Source organism: Harmonia axyridis, chromosome 1, assembly GCF_914767665.1.
Source record: "Harmonia axyridis chromosome 1, icHarAxyr1.1, whole genome shotgun sequence".
Lineage (NCBI taxonomy): Eukaryota > Metazoa > Arthropoda > Insecta > Coleoptera > Coccinellidae > Harmonia > Harmonia axyridis.
Window position 1 is genome coordinate 82608015 of NC_059501.1, and position 19243 is coordinate 82627257.

The following is a 19243-nucleotide window of genomic DNA, read 5'->3' on the forward strand; positions in this document are numbered from 1 at the left end:
AGAAACCGCATAAGCACGATTGAATAGAGACACGCCAGATCGAATCCTATCGTATTCCTAGCAGAAAACGGCCATAACCAGCGAACACAACACCTCCTCTTGTCGCCGGCAACACGACCCAGCCGCCATTGAAATCAGCCCTTACACGCTTCCATTAGGAACACCGTGCCGACAACCGCAGGAGTCTGACGCCTTCAGCTGAATGCCCGGCTATGGCAGCAGTGGCGGCTTGAATTCTTTAGTTTGTCGGCAGATAGATTTTTCTTGTTTACTTGCCACACATTGAGAGTAAAGACGTTTCGGCTATTAATATTGATGACACGAAATGTAAATAAATATTATAATATCTAAAAAATACCAACTTGGTTTTCTCAACAATGAGGTACAGTCTATATTGTTTAATGATATGTTAGTTTTAAGGATGAAAGCACAGTTAGCAATCAACACTTAAGTTGTAGTAACCACACTCAAATCAACAAAATTTCTATACATACATATAATTCTATAAATTATATACAGGAGGTTTCAAAACATCCTCATAATCATATTACCCTATTCTTCTTCTATACATCTTTGCAGAGAAAAACGAATCTGGACCAACTGTTATTTTGTATAGCAAAAATTTGCATTTGCTGAGATAATGATGACGGTTTTTAAGACTCCTGAAGAAGGAGAAATTGATGACTTTAGATTGAATAATAATCTACTGTAATAACTGTGATGTAATTCAATACCGTTTTAAGATATCGTATATAGAGGAAACTGAATATTTGTAACATTGTAAACTAGTATTTCTTTCTGAACATAATTGTCAAACAGATAAAGACATTTTGTTCGGTTATCGAATCATAATCTTAGGCGATCGATAAAAGAATAGCTTACAAATTTTCCGATGTTGCTTCAAATATTAATAATTACAAAATTTTAATGGAAAAATTTCAATGAAGGTTGAAATGGATATTGAACTACAACAAAAAAATCAGATGAATTCTGTTACATTCACAATAACATTTCGATCCAATTTATATTCCGACCGAAGAATATTTTCTATATACATACATAATTTCTAGAAGAATGTATCGTATATTTCACATTTTCAATTGACTTTCATCCCAAAAAGAAACGATGAACGATTCAAGACTAACAAAGCGGATAAAAACGAAACTTTTCACTTCCACTAAACCTTATTTTCAAGGGTCACTAGTCCCGGCGTCTTTTCTCCGCCACTGTCCTTGTCCGGTAATTCAATCAGTCCTAACTCACCGTCTTCTCTCGTTCCAGGTAACCTGGATAAGGCACAGGGACCTACATCTGCTGACTGTCGGCCGATCGACCTACACGTCGGATCAAAGATTCACGAGCATCCACAATCCCATGACCGAGGATTGGACATTGCAGATCCGCTATCCGCAACGGAAGGACAGCGGCGTCTATGAATGTCAAGTGGGGACGACGCCACCTATTGGAATCTCCATGATACTATCCGTTGTCGGTAAGCCCGATTTTGGATTATTGAAAGCGACGCCTTGTGTGATCGCTGCATTGTTTATGTTAGGTTATGTTAGGTAATGAAGCTCAAACAACCAATATGTCAAAGATAATTATCATCAAAATTAAATGAATGAAATGCTAGGATATCTTGAATTGAAGTTAAATTTAACTTGAAACCAATTTTGGAAGCAAGGCATTCTGTCAGCGTTGATGTAATGAGAATGAGTTATAATGGAATCGAATGAAATTCGTCGGCAAGCTTCACATATATTCATAAGTTTTTCATCATATATCTCCTGAAGATTTTTTGTCAATAAAAATGAAGTAAATGAGACTTTGCAGCACACCAACTCCTATAAGCCTAGCATGGCCTTTTTCAAACAATTCTTGCAAATTTTGAAACTCCTGTTTCTTGCAGAAAAAAATTGACGATTTAGACAGAAGAACATTGAGAATTGGACCGTTTAAAATTGTAAATATTGAAAAAATCCTTCATATAAAAATAAGGTGTGAAAATATGTACCTATTTCAGACTGCATCATGAAATCTTCCAGGTTTCACAAATGAGCAGTGATTTTGATGAAATTATCAAGGATATCAAAGCATTGAAGCGCGTTTGTTTCCATGATTTAATAACATAACCTATCAAACACAAATGACTTTAAAGGGTCAAAATAATTGTGCACAGTGCTATTATAACCATCTGCCTGCCTGAATATATCTTTTCTGTCTAGCCTTGAAAACAAAAAAGCTCTATAGAAACAGAAAGTTCTCATATATTATAAGAATATCCGACTGAAGTAGAACCACTGAACTTTCGTCGTACAATCTGATTGAACTAAACTAAATGAGGAGCATCTCATAGGATGTAACATGGGCATACGACTTTGCTTCCGCAGTTTTTTTCAGAAATTCGAGGCTTTATTGTGAAAAGATGGTTATACATTCATGATTCAGAGTATTGTCCATCGCTGGCCACTACTTCATCCCAACTTTCGGGCAGCGTACGAATCCCGCGTTGAAAAATTTGGTCGTCTTTTGAAGCGATCCACTTCTTCATAAGACTGGAAGTGCTGGTCTACCAGGTTGTGTGCTATTGATAGTCTGAGTAAGCAACGTCTAGAGAATACAGCGAGTGGGGTAGGACTTCCCATTTTATTGTTTCCAAGTATGCCTTGATCACTTCCGCAGCATGCGGTCGAGCATTGTCATGCTTTAAAATCTCTTTATCATGTCTGTTGTCGTATTGCGACCGTTCAATGCTCGGCTCAAACGCATCAATTGCGTTCGAAAACGATCGCCTTTGATTATTTCAGTCGGTTTTAACAGCTCATGAAACACTACGCCGAGCTGCTCCCACCAAATACTAAGCATGACCTTGGAATCGTGAATATTCGGTTTAGCCGTCAACGTGAAAGCATGGTCGGGATGTCTCTATGACTTTATGCGCTTGGAATTATCTTAATAGACTATTTTTCGTCTCCAGTCACGATGTGATGCAGAAATCCCTTCCTTATTTGCCTTACAAGCAGCTGTTGACAAACGAACAAACGCCGTTTAACATTTTTGGGTTTCAACTCATACGGTACCCAATTTTCTTGTTTCTGAATAATTCCTTTGGCTTTCAGGCGTCTCGAAATGGCTTGTTGTATCACTCTCAATGATCCTGCCAATTCTTGTTGTGTTTGACATGAGTTGTGATCAAGTAATGCCTTCAATTCTGCATGTTCGATAACCTTCTCTCTTCCACCGCCATGCTGTTCTTCGATGTCGAAATTACCATTCTTGGCACGTTCTTTTACTAATAGCAATCTCACCATAAGTATTTGAGAACATTCGATGAGTCTCAGCCGCAATTCCTCCATATTAAAGCAGAAAATTACAACTTACTGCAAATGACGAGAATTTGGCTAGAGACACATATCGACTAATATTTCGATGGCATTATGTTTACAAATACCTGAGCATATTGTATAACTTCTACGATCTATTTATCTCGACTACCACCCACCGCTACAGCCATCTATTGAAAAACGGCGGAAGCAGAGTTGTATACCACTATCAAGCTGTCTACTTCTGTTTTTATCATCTTACCTCGATTCATTCCATGATCAATGAATGATTCAACCTCTCAGAGAGCAACGTTCTGGTCTCTTCAGAGCAATTTGTGTTTGCCTTCGAGTTCGATCAGTTCCAGTGCCCGGAAAACACCGGAATCGGTCGTTTAGGTTCCGGTTTCTCGAGACGGAAGGTGTATGGTGATGGATGCGGGAGAAGGAGAAGGCTGAGGCACTTTCTTCGATTGATATGGACGGATCGTTCTTCAGATAACCCCTTGGTTTTGTCGATTTGTCTTGTTCAGTTTCACGGCTGCGATGGGAGGCTAGCGATGATGGGAAATTGGTGAATATTAGGGGGAGTTGGAATGATCGAAGTGAATAGCTGAATTAGGGTTTTGACGTCAGGAATTCGTCTTCGTGTTTGACGTTATTTCGATGAGAATCCTGGGTCGATGGCTAAATGATGTGCAGTACGATTCAATATGAATATTAATCGTTTTTGAGCGCACGCTTCCAAACCGATCTCGCAATCCTTTCGTCGCAATTCATCAAATTCAGAGATAGCAATTGTTTCAAACTGAGGTCAAAAGTCAACTCATTTAGTTACGTCACATACCGTTCTGTCAGTTACGTGGAGTATCGATCACAAAGAATAAGTCTAAACTGAACCGGCGCAGTCACTAATGAAAGCCATAGCAGATCATTTCTCCTGAACGACAAGTTATTTTTTTGACAGACCGTCAATTCTCAATATTTTTCCACTTCAATTACCTCGTCTATAATATCCAGCTAATATTCACTAACCGGAATACAGGATTTCGATAATTATATCATTGAATTCAATGAACCCATTTTCGTGTGCTTCCTCGAACTATTATTATAAGATATTCTTATTTTTTGAACTGGGGTCGTTTTGGTTCGGTTAGCCTTTCGGAAACTGTGACCATGCAGATCTTTTGTTCTCTACCCTACTCATTCATAGAAACCCAAGGAAGTCGTCAATGGCGTTAATGAAACTGACAACCTCCTTAGGGGCCTTGGCAGTTACCTCTCTGGTATCCAGGACCGGCTTACTCATGTGAATGGTTCTTAGGCCAGCCAGCTCCGGACACTTGCATACCATGTGTTCGGCTGTTTCTGCTTCCGATCCACAGAGCCTGCAAATCTTGTCTGCTGACTTTACAATACGGTACAAATGAACAGCTGTCAAGTGATTTATTCTCAGTTTGGTCTGGCAGTTCATCATGAATAGACTCACGCCTGAACAACGCTTGCAATAGGCCCAAAATGAGATTGCCGTTGTTCCCGATTTTCATAGGCGAATTTTGTTTAGCGATGAAGCGCACTTCTGGTTGAATGGCTACGTCAACAAACAACACTGCCGCAATTGGAGTGAAGCTAATCCTCAAGTGTATGTCGAAACACCGTTACATACAGAAAAACTGACTGTTTGGTGCGCTTTATGGGCTGGTGGAATCATTGGTCCGTACTTCTTCAAAAACGATGATGGCCAGAACGTTACAGTCAACGGTGATCGGTATAGAGCCATGATTTCTAACTTTTTCATTCCTGAATTGAACAACCATGATGTCCAGGAGCTGTGGTTTCAACAAGACGGCGCAACATATCACACACCTCGTGCAATAATCGATTTATTGAAAGACACGTTTGATGACAGGCTAATTTCACGTTTTGGACCTGTGAATTGGCCTCCAAGATCTTGTGATTTAACACGGCTAGACTACTTTCTGTGGGGCTGTGTAAATGAGCCACAAACCCTTGACCATTTGAAAGACAACACTCGCCGTGTTATGACCGATATACGGCCTCAAATGTTGGAAAAAGTCATCGAAAATTGGACGTCCAGATTGGACTACATCCGAGCCAGCCGTGGCGGTCATATGCCAGAAATGATATTTAGAATATAATGCCACAAGATAATCTTGCAGATAAATAAAATAAATGTCAATCGAATGATCCGTCGTTGTTTTAGTGCAATTTAAAGTTCTATAGCTCTAACAAAACACCCTTTACGTCGACCGATTCTTGAATATTTCTTTTCTTAGTTTGATTCTTTTTTTTTCACCTTCGACATGGATCGTGATCTCAAAATTATGCTGGGTTGACTATACTAATGAGCTCCATTATAAACTACTACTCCACTAGTCCGAGTGGTTAACTTTCAACTTAAATTCGGTTGTCTGATTTCCTTTCTTATCATTATCTAGCTTCATCATCAGAGTCTGAGTTCTTATCGTGTTCAATTAAATACCTACTGAAATTCCAGGACAATAATCCGAAATTCCTATACTCAGTATTCAAAACTTTCGCAATCACCTCATTAAAAACAACAAGATCAGAATAATCACGCAATCTTTCCCGATGAACCCAATTAAAACATCGAACGCTCCGCTATTCGACTACGAATCTCAAGAAACGAAGAAAAAACACCCCTCCCCTCCCACGCGCCCGCCGCGAACCTCCAGAAAACAAACGCTCGTTCTCCCATCGAAAATCGAACATTGAAAGCCAAAGCACACCAAGACCCGGCGGAGCGCGCTGATCGTAGTCCCATTTTCCGAAGGGCTAATTACGGGATCTTCCCGGGCAATAAACGAGAGAATTTCGCCCCGATTCCTCTCTTGAAAGACGATCCGGCGCGATTTTTAACCCCCCCCCCCCCCCCCCCTCGACCTTAATTAGAAAACGCCATCTCGATGTTTTATCACCGCAGATCGGGTAGAGTCACGCTCAGGTGCTCGGGAGCTTGTCGTTATGAAGGTGCACGCTCGTTGCATCGCCGTGGTGGCTTGATTCGGCCCTCTTAACGACCTTAAGGCTGGCGCACACTTCGAAGATTTAGATCGAACGAAACAGGGAAGTTAATACCTATGAGCTTATCTGCAGGTTGGGTCATAATGCGCTATCTACAAGAAATTGGCAGAATTCGATAAGGGCACCAACTATGAGCTCTTGGACATTCATACGTCTTTTGGTTACCACAAAAAAGAATGGAGAACTTTTTTATTCTCCATTGTCCTTAATCGTTACCATCTCTTAGTCGCAGTTCTCGCTCCTCGCCAAAGAAATATTCGCTATGTCCTCGCAATCTTGCTCGTCCTTATGTCATTCTGTCAGTAACTAAGAACTTTCTAACCGTACTTGATAAACCTGAAGACAACGCTTCTGCATCATATTGCATCGATCCTCACAAAAATCCAGTTCTTTGATATTTCAGTTACTGCTCTTTCCGTGATATAAATTGCTCTTAATAATAATAGAAATAGTTCTTATTGAAAGCGTTTCACACCGCTCCCCAATCTGAAACTCAAGGAAGAGTAGTGCTGTATTCTGAAGTTTATCGACTAACAATGATCTGTTCTTAGTCATAACCATACGAACCCAATACAGTTTATAGCGTTCATTCTCCAGGATGGTTTCCAGCCTGTACTCATACTAAGGAATTATTTCAGAATGTATTTTTCCAAATACTGTTGCCATTTCTTGGATTTCTTGGTGAAGTATCCTACCTACTACTTTATATTCGAGTCTCACAAGCAATTGCCAATTATCCATAAAATTTCTAATCATTTAAGAAATGGACACTCACTTCGATCATCAATGACCCTTTAGGAATAGTTTCTTGTTGAGATTGATAGACTTTTGAGAATCATGATAAAGCTCTCCATTTCTGGATACAATCAAACTAAAGAGTTTGCTCAGACGAGCAAACTTTTTTTGTTTTTGGTGTGAGCGTAGGGTTACATTCATTTATGGTGTACCTAACCAGATTTGTGCAGGAAATAAAGTGCTGAACGTTCCGATTGTTCTTCTCCTATACCAACTCAGTACCTGTACTAATAAAGCAGTCCTGAATGAATATCTAACAGGTTAGCTATATCTACCTATACAGGGTGGCCATTTGAAAACGAAACAGACGAGATTACAGACGAAATAAAGCTTTTCGATAGAAATGCTCGGACAGGTCGATTTCGGTTTCGAGGGGGACAACTTAAGATGTAGGTTACGGACGTATAGCGCTTCAACCCTTGCTACTACAACCCTCACCCCCAAATTTTGAATAAGGAAGATGGGGTGAGTGATACCTCATTTGAAAGGTATTTTTATACTTATTTCAGCACAGTAATTGTTTTTTCATTTTATGCATTAGTTCTCGAAATATTCTTGACTAAGTATTTGAAAATGAAGTAGTGTTTTCATGGAACTTGTAGTGTTTTGTGAAAAATCGACATTTTGAGCTTCAAACAACCATGACTGTGGCTTCCTTCCTAACTAACTTACGCATGAATATTTCGAGAACTAAAGCATAAAATGAAAAAACAATTACTGTGCTGAAATCATTATAAATTGAGGTATCACTCACCCCATCTTCCCTATTCAAAAATTGGGGGTGGGGGTTGTAGCAGCAAGGGTTGAAGCGCTATGCGTCCGTAACCTACATCTTAAGTTGTCCCCCTCGAAACAGAAATCGACCTGTCCCAGCATTTCTATCGAAAAACTTTATTTCGTCTGTAATCTCGTCTGTTTCGTTTTCAAATGGCCACCCTGTATATGTAGTACATAGTCTTTGTATTCAGTTGACATATAGAGAAGGTAAATTATAGAAAAATCTGATTCGCCTTTTTTAGTTGTATCTACCACCCTAGATAACACAGGAACCTGTTTTCAAATTGAACTTATCCTGATAGACATTTCTACCATTCGAAAGAAGAGATATCAGTGGAGCTGAAACTACCTTAGAAAATGACGTCACATTACTATCACCACCAGATACAACAACCGTCTCCACTTTCGCTTCGGCTATAACCACTACCCGCTCCGCCCCGTCGACCCTGTGTGAAAGGGGCTTAATTCGACGCGCGTAACGACCTGAAACGACGGACGAGTAAATTCGCGTTGTTTCCGTTTCATTATTCCTCGGGCCCGGAGTTCCGATACAATCCGGCCCGGAGTGCAGCTTAGCGCTGGCCTTGAAGGGCCGAAATTAAATTTCGAAATATCCAGCGGATTGATTGTGAAACATTGAAGTGGGTTGAAGTGGGATTGGGGGCGTGACGGGGAGAAGAAGAAAAGAAGTTTCTTCCGTTCTGGGCTGTTTTTGAGAGGAAGTATTGTTTTTGGGTTGAGGAAGTTCGAGAGCTCGATCTCCGAATGGATTGCTCTATTATTTCATCACAATTTCTGTAATTTTTAATTTAGAATTGGATTCTGTCCATCCCTCTGGATGACAGAGTGGACGATTTTTGATCAGAAGAACCTAGAAACTTGAAATTCGTAGGGTTGGTTCAGATCTCAAATAATGATAATGCAATATCCAGAAAATTTCTGCTGTTGTTATTTTGAGGAGTTTTCCAACAGGGTCCTTGTTTTTCAATATGGTCAAACGCAACAAGACCAGCATGACGGTGAAAAAGAAAGGGTTTTCGAAAATGCAGAATTGGAGGCATTACTTGATCAAGACTCGTGTCAAACTCAACAAGAATTGGCAGGATTATTGGGAGTGAAGGAACAAGCCATTAAAAAACGCCTGAAAGTCATGGAAATGATTCAGAAACAAGTAAATTTGGCGCCGTACAAGTTGAAGCCGAGAGATGCTTGCAAAGCAAATACGGAAGGGATTTCTGCATCGCATTGTGACTGGGGACGAAAAATGGGTTCATTACGATAACCCAAGCACAGACAACCATGGAGATATTCCGGCCAGGCTTCCACGTCGACGGCCGAACCAAATATTCACTGTTGCAAGATCATGCTCAGTATTTGGTGGGACCAGTTCGGCGTAGTGTATTATCAATTGCTAAAACCGACTGAAACAATAACAGGCGATCGTTATCGAACGCAATTAATGCATTTGAGCCGAGCATTGAAAGACAAACGGCTACGATGCAACGAGAGACATGATTAAGTAATTTTATGACAATACTCGACCCCATGATGCGAAAGTGGTCAAACGTACTTGGAAACGTAGAAATGGGAAGTCCTACCCCACCCGCTTTATTGTCCAGACGTTGCTTCCTTCTACTATCACTTGTTTTTATTAATGGCACACGGCCTGGCTGACAATCACTTCCGGTCTCATAAAGAAGTAAAAAATTGGATAGATTCGTGGATGGCTCCAAAAGATGACCAGTTTTTTCAACGTTGGATTCGTACGCTGCCCGGAAAATTGGAGAAAGTAGAGGCCAGCGATGGACAATACTTTGAATCATAAACGTATAACCAGTATTTTACGGCGAAAGCAAAGTTGTACGCCTATGTACGTCAGTTTTGAAATTCCGTTGTTTGACAAATCTAGTGGAAGCTTGGACGAATATAAGAATCGTTTGAATTACAATCAAAAATCGTATTGAAGTAATAAAAAATAACTTTGAAAATGGTGAATCTGATTTCATGTGGGCTTAATTCTTAGGTAGTTTGGGGCTTACTTTTCTGATACAATAAAAATTTACTAATAGAAAGTAATTCATAATATAACAAATTTCTTGTTGAAAAACCCTGTATTTCATATAGGCCTTATTGTTGTTAGGTCGCATCACAACGATATTTCATTGAAATAAAATATTTTCTGATAGAGACCAAAAATTCATATTTTCGTTCCATATTGCCCACTTCCAGTTGAGATGAAATTGGATAAAAATGTTAAGAACAAAAAAGATAAAAGAAAGTTTAAATCTTGCATTGTGGAAAACTCTGATATAGTTTACTCTGTATTCGAGAATATATGTTAGTTTATATTCGCAGCCTCTAGAGAGATTATTTTCTTATTTATAAATTATAGGACAGTTATTTTGGATTTGGTTGATTTTTAATGTAGCGTATATATTTGTTGCTCGCAGTGTATGAAATACAAGCTTTGCTTAGGTCGTACATTTCTGATCGGATACTTATGTATTTTAGAATGTTGTATGTTAGATGTTGTGATGAATAAATTTGAATTTGAATTTGAATATTTAAACGCCACTGTAAGTCGTCACTGTGAATCTCCTACGGGATTCATCATCCACCTTAAAAAAAAAGCAGAGAATATTCGATGCATTTTCTGTCACGATTTTTCCACGGCCAAATTTCGGCCGTCCATCAACGACTTTCCCTTGAGGCTTATCAACGCAACAAAGGCAATTTTCGCCCGCTCCCATCGAAATTCCATTAAAACTCGCTGCATCCAATCTGTGTCACAGCGATAACGCGACTCGGTCACTTTCCACTGATTAGCGTGGGCGGTCCATGAGGCTGCCGGATATTTGCAGTCATATCGGGCAAAAAAAAACGATGCGTAACGGCATACTCTGTTCGAGGGTTGAATCAGTTGAAGCCGTTTTTTTAGATCCACCCAATCCCGCTGAGTTTAAAATTGCATATTTGAATTTTGATGGTATCTGATGATGAAACGAAAACAAAGTGGGAAGCTGCTGATTAGGAGTTTACTAATTATTATGACGGCCTGACAATCTGTTCCGAAACTTCCCAGTGATAAACGGAACGATTTATTCAACTTGGCAACATGATGATTATATTCAGAGCAATATAGGATTTACAAAGCTTATGAATATAACGGCTCTTCTATTATTTTTCTCAGTTCAGTTTTGTCACAAATATAGGGTCTTCCTATTGAAAACATGATTATCTATCTTACATAATGCGTTATATTTTATAACGCATGATAGATTCTGTTTCCAAGAGAATCTTTTGTGTTTTCATAAATATACAAACAATGTATATGAAATAATTTGAGTTTATATCTAAGGAGATTGAAAAGGTATAAAGTTCCATTGAGAGTGGAAGTGTGGTTTTTAGTGGCAAAAGATTAATAGCTTGCACTACCGAGGCATCTTAGATTGAGAATACTGTTTGGAGCTATTTGAGCGGAATAAATAGGATTTTTCCGAAATCTTAGAGACCGTCGGCAGTATTTGAAGGAATCGATGAAAGCAACCAAAGGCACAAACATAGGGGGGCAAGATGATGGCAACAGTATTTTGGAACATTCAAGATAATCTTGACAAAGTTTCCATACTATATAAGAACAATTTTCTTTCACAATGCTCCTCATCAGAGGTCGATGAAATCTATAGTCAAATTGCTCTTCCAACTTCTTGATCCCCCATAGTAAATCTGACCCATAGTAATAACCTGCTTTTTGCAAACCTCAAGAAAATACTCCGAAGAAAAAACATTTACCTTACAAGTCCATAAAACCGCAGTTGTTTGAATGTGATGAATTATTGAATTCATCAAATTCATACCCTCAATATCTCGCCATAGCTTCGGATTTTGATTTGAAGACCAAGTTTTTTTTTCAGAATCTTGGTCTCCGTTAATAACTAGCAACTATTATGTCTTTCTTTCGTTTTTGTCAGGAAATGCATCGGTGTGACACTTTTTTTAATACAGGCTCTTACCCGAAGAGTTATATTAGAAAATTTTCTAAAATGGGTTAATCTGCATTTTTTTTCTCTTTATTTATCAGCAATTAGAAATTTAAAATTCTACTACAATTCCACAAGTTTGAGTTGAATTATTGAGATTGACTTGAAATTAAGTAAAAGCAAGTCTATCTTTCTGACAAATGATTCAAGTCAAATCAAACTGGACAATGGTTACAAGTTTGAAAATTCAAAATGTTTGTCAAACTAGTTTGGAAGGGTTAATGAATAAATTTTTAGTAGATATACCTTGAATGGATGAAATATTCATGTTAAATATAGTAATTAGGTACAAGAAATAGTTACATTAATTTAAAACAAAATAATATACATTATTTCAAACTATTTTTCAATCAGCCCCAATTTGTCACCCCAAAATTCACCGTGAAAGTTAATCTAACTTCAGTACTTCCTTCAAATTATGTGAATGCTGTGAACAAGAAAACTGGCACTTAGCCGCTATCAATTAAAATTACAAGTACAATAAAACGAACCACATATTTTCAACTGCCGTCAAAAGAGTATATTGACAATTTTGGATCCAACGTTTTATGTTATTACTACCACGAATACTACTTCATCCAGAAGGTGTTGCTTCTTACGAAAATTCTACTTCATACAATTTTTTGTGGCTCTTCATCAAACTAGTTGAAAAACTAGTTCCACTATTGGCATTTCATACCATTTGAAGAAATTTGATTTCAAGCCAAACCTTACCTACATCTCTTGTATTTGATTGATTCGGTCTTCACTTGATGGAAATTCATTTTAAATAAATAATAATACACTGCTGATTTCCACAAAATTTATTGATGACGACAATTGTTTCGCTACACTGTAGCTTTTTCGAGTCGGGTGCTGAACGCACCCGACTTGAAAAAGCTACAGTGTAGCGAAACAATTGTCGTCATCAATAAATTTTGTGGAAATCAGCAGTGTATTATTATTTATTTTACATCTCTTGTTTTCTGCTACGATATTCCAGAAACGATACCCTTATCACACTCACAAACTGGGGGCAGTACAGCGCCACCGACCGAAAAACACAACCTGCAAATAACGCACAGTCGGCGTAGTCGGTTTCTCATAAACGGAAAAAATTACGATCGTCGATAAATCAAAGTCGACATCCCAACCCCCAGATCGCACAAAATTGGTACATTAACCTTCCGCGTGGCCGCATCTGGCCCCGAGATATTTTCCTCGGCCGACTAGAGAGAGGGCTGAACCCAGAGAGGACGCCGGGAGCCTCTGGCGACGGGGCTTAATGACTCCGAGCTGAATGGGTTCCGTATGCTAATGTCACCCACGAAATTGAGTTTGAAGGGAATCAAGTACAGGAATAATGGTTTCGGATGAATGCGGGACGACAGACAGCGTTCTTCAGCGGGTCTGTTGAATTTTGATGGCGCAGGTTGAGGTTTTGACCGGAAAAATTTGGAGTAGCAGGAATGGGAGATCGGTCCCCTGAGATTAACCATTTTCGGGTTCTCGTAACGCCACTGTATGTTAAAGTGTATTTTCATACACTAACACGAAAAATTATTCCGTTGTTGGGCAACTTCATTCAATTATTTCCGGGTCAGGCACACAGATGGCGCCATCAGTTGAATAATACTATTTGTTCCCGTATTAACCAAAAAGAGCTCTTTTTTAATCTCTTGTAGGTTGGTACTAACTTCAGAGTAATAAACATAGATAGAGGGAGCATATGTCATCTTCAGTAAGCAAATTTTGTCACCAATATGAACTATCAAATTTGGCATGAACCGCGCGGAAATGAAAACATATCAGTGATATGATATCACACTCAATTCGCGAGTTTCTCCATAACTTATGTCCCATTGTGAATCAACGTTTCATATCAACTCAAAATATATTGAAATGAATCCCTAAATACCTATATCAGAAAATCAGAAAATCAGAAAACAAACTTCAAGCGCGCCAAACGACGTGAAACAACGAATGACACTACGAGAGCATTAGTGGCCAAACCTTGAATTTCAGCAAGTAGATACAGAAAAAAGTAAATTTTCTGCATACTATAAATTCGACAATTAGGAAAATATCGGATTCCAAATATTCGGATTTGTATATTTTATTGAAAATCATCCAAATAAATATATTTCATTCAATATAATATACATTCAAAATGATTATACTCCCTCTATCTATGTTTAACCTTATGATACTAACAAAACTCTGAAGAATGAGTGTCAAAATTTCATAACATTGAGTTAATGAAACACTGCTTTTTGATAAAAAAAAAACACTGTCAGCATTGTTTCAATTGCCAAAGAGCTAAATATTGCACAGAAAAACTTTTGACACTATTTGCATAAGGCTAGTCTCAAGAAAAAGCTCGATGTATGGGTACTACAAGAGTTAACGTAAAAAACCTCATTGACTCAACTTTCCTCTGCGAATGACTGCTGAATCGCAACAAAATCGACCCATTTTTTAAGGTATTGGTGGCTGATGATGAGAAGTGCGCCTTTTACGACAACGTCAAGCGAAAACGGTCGTGGTCGAAACGCAGTGTGCTGGCAGATCCGGGGACCAAGGTGACGTCCAAGAAGATGTGTTTGGTGGGGTTGTTAGGGAGTTATCTAGTATGAGCTGCTGTCCAACGACACAATTGTTAACTCGAAACTATACTATCAACATTTGGACCGTCTGAAAGAAGCACTTGCTCAGAATCGGCCAGCTTTGGCCAATAGGAGAGAAATTGTGTTCCATCAGGATAACACCAGTCCACCCACATCGATATTGACTCGTCAGAAGCTCCAGGAGCTGGTTTGGGAGGTTCTTATATGCATCCACTTTATAGTTCGAACCTGGCGAATTATTTTGTTGATGAAAAATTCGCATCAATAGAGACTTGTGAAAATCGACTGTCCTAGTTTTCTGCCAATAGGACTTCTATGAGAGTGAGAGGACACTTTTCTCAAGGAATAAGTGTTTTCGATCGCTGAAATATGCTAACCGCGCTTGAAACCAAATATACCTACTTCATATCATCTTGTCGTCATGTTCATTTCACCCTTAACAACTCAATTAGCTTTCATAGCCTGGTGTTGATTCTTCAATTTATAACTGTTATTGGAACTAATCCAGTCATTCATTATCATAAAAAATGACCTAAAAATTAGGTACGTAGATTATCTGATCAGAAAACAGCAAACAGACGCTCGTTTCCCCGTACTTTGTTTTTACCGTCGCCTGAGATCCAATTACGAGAAAACTGTCCTCATAAATTCATCCAGGAATAATTCCACGTTTTCAATTCTCTAACGAAATAATTAGTTTGAACGGAACTTCCGGATAAACATTCGGATGGCCCCGGGTTGTTTTGGACCTTTCGAACTATCGAGATGAGCTTCGTTTTTTCTTCTCGCAGAAGGAAGTATTTTTTCCCGGAGGGCGGACTGTCAGCTGCAACGCAAAAATACAATCGAACTTTTTTCGTTCTGTCCCAGCTGTCGGAGGGTGATGCCCGTAATCTGATAAGCTGGACAGGTTATGTAGGAGGTCTTGTGGAAAAATGATTTAACTCGGTCCAGACGGGAGCTTCTCTCGGTCTTTGAACGTCGGATATCGAGTTTGGTTGATGAGGGAGCAAAGTGGTGCCTTCAGATGATAGTATGTTTGAACTCTGCCTCTCGGAATTTTGAAGGAGTCGATTTTTTTCATCTTGATATCAAAGGAAAAACTGTTCTGGAGTTGCAGCCATCAAGGAATAGAATTGAGGAGAATGCAGTATCATTTGGGTTACATTTGCATTTCTGATTATTTTTTACTATTACGTTTGATTCTTAAATTCATTCAACGAATTGTTCGAAAAAAAGTAAAACAGGAAGGGGAATTTGAAAATCTGATCATTGGCAAAAAACAGCACTCGTGCACTGCTGCCCTTTTTCGTGCTGTGACAAGGCGTTCTCAGTCAATATTCTAAAATGATTGAGGTCTTTCATACCAAGAACGCCGATGGAACCATCAGTATGACACTCAGTTTTCGTGCCATATTCTCGAACAATCTCCGTAACAAAGTATTGGTAATTTTGCAGAAGTATGGTTGGGCTTTAGCTCCAAGTGGTGCCGCTCTTCCAAGAAATGTGCAGTCCATGACGCCACCTATCGGCAATCAAAGAGTCACTACAATACTTTCCTGAAATTCAAACAATCGGTTCAGCAAGTGAAATATTGATTGGAGTTTTGCACCTTGGTGTTTCAGACAGAAAACCTTGCTGTAAGGGAGTGTGTTGCACTTTGTACGGAAAAATATATGAAGTATCCGACAGCAGAGCAGGTCGGTCCCCCCTTTCACAGGTCCAGAGCCATTTTGTGGCTTTCCAGCCAGTCATCAAGTGATTGAAGTTGAAGAATGGGAACATAAAAAGAAGCTTGCGTTGTGGCGGACGGTCAATGGTCTAAGACTGGCCAAGTCATTAATTTACTACTCGACCAGCTAGACTTAAATAGTTTTCCCACTCAGTAAACAGGAACTGAGTAAACTGACGGACAAACTCGAGGTACTCTGACCTGTGAGGAATCATCTGAAAAACATGGAAAAAGCGTCTGTCAAGTGAGCACTGAAACAGCCTAACACTTGTATGCGAATGTGTAGCTTTTTACCGGAAAAGGCTACAACAACTTGGCTCTTGGTCGAACCAAATGATGGATGCACCCCCCAGAAAGGTGATAAAGTTCATTGAGACACTATTGCCTGACTGGTAAACAGCGCAAGGGTTCACAATAGATCTTGTAATGGTGCAAGCGATATATGATCTTTCGCCCTTTCTCTAATCTAATCTGATCTGAAGTGAAAAAGTATCTTTTAGGATATCTGAAGTAGAAACTGGAGATTTATTTCTAGCAATTAACTCACCTTGTAACTAATACCTTCACAAGTTTCTCTCACAGATTTTGTGATAGTCAACATACCTATATTCACATACGAGCCTCTCAAATTTTCCAAACTTTTTTAATTTTTCTGGTTTGAGAAGAATCTGAAAATCGATTAAAAAAATGTGTTGACCGATCACACAACTGTAATTGGCGAATCGTATAGTTTTGATGTCCAAAAATTAATTTTCGACCAATATTAACAAATAACATGTATTTTACCCATGTCATATTTGTAATTATGGAAATGGTAATTGAATGCAGCAGAATAAATAAACCTTGGAAGGTTTTCAATGATTTTCCATGAGTTTCTCTGTATAATTCATCAATTTAAATTGATATAAATGAATATTTAATAGTTATACCATATTACATTGCATATTTCACTCAATATATTCAATCTGTGTATTATTTCAGTATTAGGGCTGGAAAAATTGAAAACACATTTAATTTAAAATCACATGCTATGAGCTCATTCGAATTGAGTCCCCTAACTTCAAAATTGTATACTAATGATTTATAATAATTCCTGATTCAATTATGGCAATCGAATTGTTTCTGAAGTTCATTTTATTTTTCAGAACCAATTACAATTCTACTAGGTGGACCAGAAATGTACATAAACGAAGGAAGCACGATGAATTTGACGTGTATTGTCAAGCACAGTCCAGAACCACCACCGAGTATCGTGTGGAGCCACAACAACTTAGTGAGTATTCGTATCTATACTTATTTCTGTTAGTTCGTATTGGAATACAATTAATAAAATATTCGTGTTCCTTTATTCATTTGCGATTTATGATCATCTACTTTGATCGTTTAGTCAAGATGGAATGTTTTAGTGGAGAATAACCTTCAGAGACATTAAAATATGTCAAACTTTTGATTGGATTCACCTAAATATGGTCATATATACAGTGTGGTTCAACTGCGACTTAACACCTCGATTTTCCGGCTCTGAAATGAAAATGTAGAGAAATTACTCGCACCCGTCAATTTTTGAATCCAGAGGAAACAACTTTTGAGCTCTCTGCATCCCCGTTACTACAACCCCTAACGGGAGTAAGTACAACCCCTTTATTTTCAATAGGGATGAGTGATGAGTGATTTCTAAGATCTTACCAAGTACTATCTGATCTTGAAATTTCACTTCAAAATTCCCATGGATATCGAAATGAAAGGTAAATAATGAAAGAGTACTAACTTCTAAATACCTTTGAAATGTGTCGGATACAGATATTATTCTCGATATAAATTCCACATTGCCTCTTTCACTATTTCGCTGTTCTTTCATTATCGATGTGAAATTTTAGGGTCAGATAGTACTCGAAACGATCTTCAAAATTAGTTATCGCACCACCCTTTATAGTCATTTTAAAGTCAGAAAATGGAGGTGTTAAGTTTTCTTTGGACCATCCAGTATATATTATGTTTCTGGGCAGCCGAATTCTAAGGAAACGTACGAACTTTCATGGACTTTAAGACCATGATCCTTGAAATTATCTAATTTTCATCTGAATCAGGGTTGAATACTATCAAATCAAAAACTCTCCCAGAAAATAATTTTGAATCAAACACAAAACACGTTTCTCTGTTAATTCGGGGAAATCGGGTGTGATAGTCAAGCTCTATAAGATCTATCTCATTTATTGTATCATCCGGACATCATTGTGACCATCTTCAGACTCGTTTCACACTTATACGGTTCGATTCGGTTAGGTGCGTATTCGATTCGTTTTCGGTAGCGCCTAAAACGAATGAAAACTCTTCACACACACTCGGTTAGTATAAGGTTTGATTTCACGACTCGACTGATTGAACTAATGTAATCAGCCGCTCAATATTAATGTCAAGTGAATCAGACATTGCCAAATGTAAATTACAAAATTTAAAATGAGAAAATGAATATTTCCCTTGCCGAAAACGTGACCGAACCGAAACTAAACCGTATGTGTGTAAACGACCAATTGCTCTTGCGAACTCTGGACCCGAATGGAAACCGAACGAAACCGATTCGTGTCGAGGGGGCTTTTCGTTTAATCAGTTATCTATTAGGTACCGAACACACACCGTATCACCGTTTCACACTTTTCCGGCGGCTACCGAAAACGAATCGAATACGCACCGAACCGAATCGAACCGTATAAGTGTGAAACGGGTGTCAGGGAGCTGAAATATTATACATTCAGTTGATTTAAGTTTCTTTGTTGTTCATGGAACAAATATACAAGATTAACAGAGCGATGCTTTTTTATATTTTTTTATTTTTTTGAGATTTTTGTATTTCCCTATATTTCCATCCAACTCCATGAAAAAAAATTCATCAAACTGCAAAATCATCTA

The 19243-nt window shown here is 38.5% G+C and overlaps 1 protein-coding gene across 1 annotated transcript in view; it reads left to right on the forward strand.

Annotated features, from left to right (window-relative positions):
- The window catches only part of LOC123684717 (zwei Ig domain protein zig-8-like), a 275727-nt gene that overhangs the window by 180022 nt on the left and 76462 nt on the right, over window positions 1-19243 (forward strand). The window contains exons 4-5 of the mRNA XM_045624097.1: window positions 1282-1492; window positions 17482-17609. Of these exons, the coding sequence (XP_045480053.1) occupies window positions 1282-1492; window positions 17482-17609 (339 nt within the window). The remainder of the gene's footprint in view (window positions 1-1281; window positions 1493-17481; window positions 17610-19243) is intronic.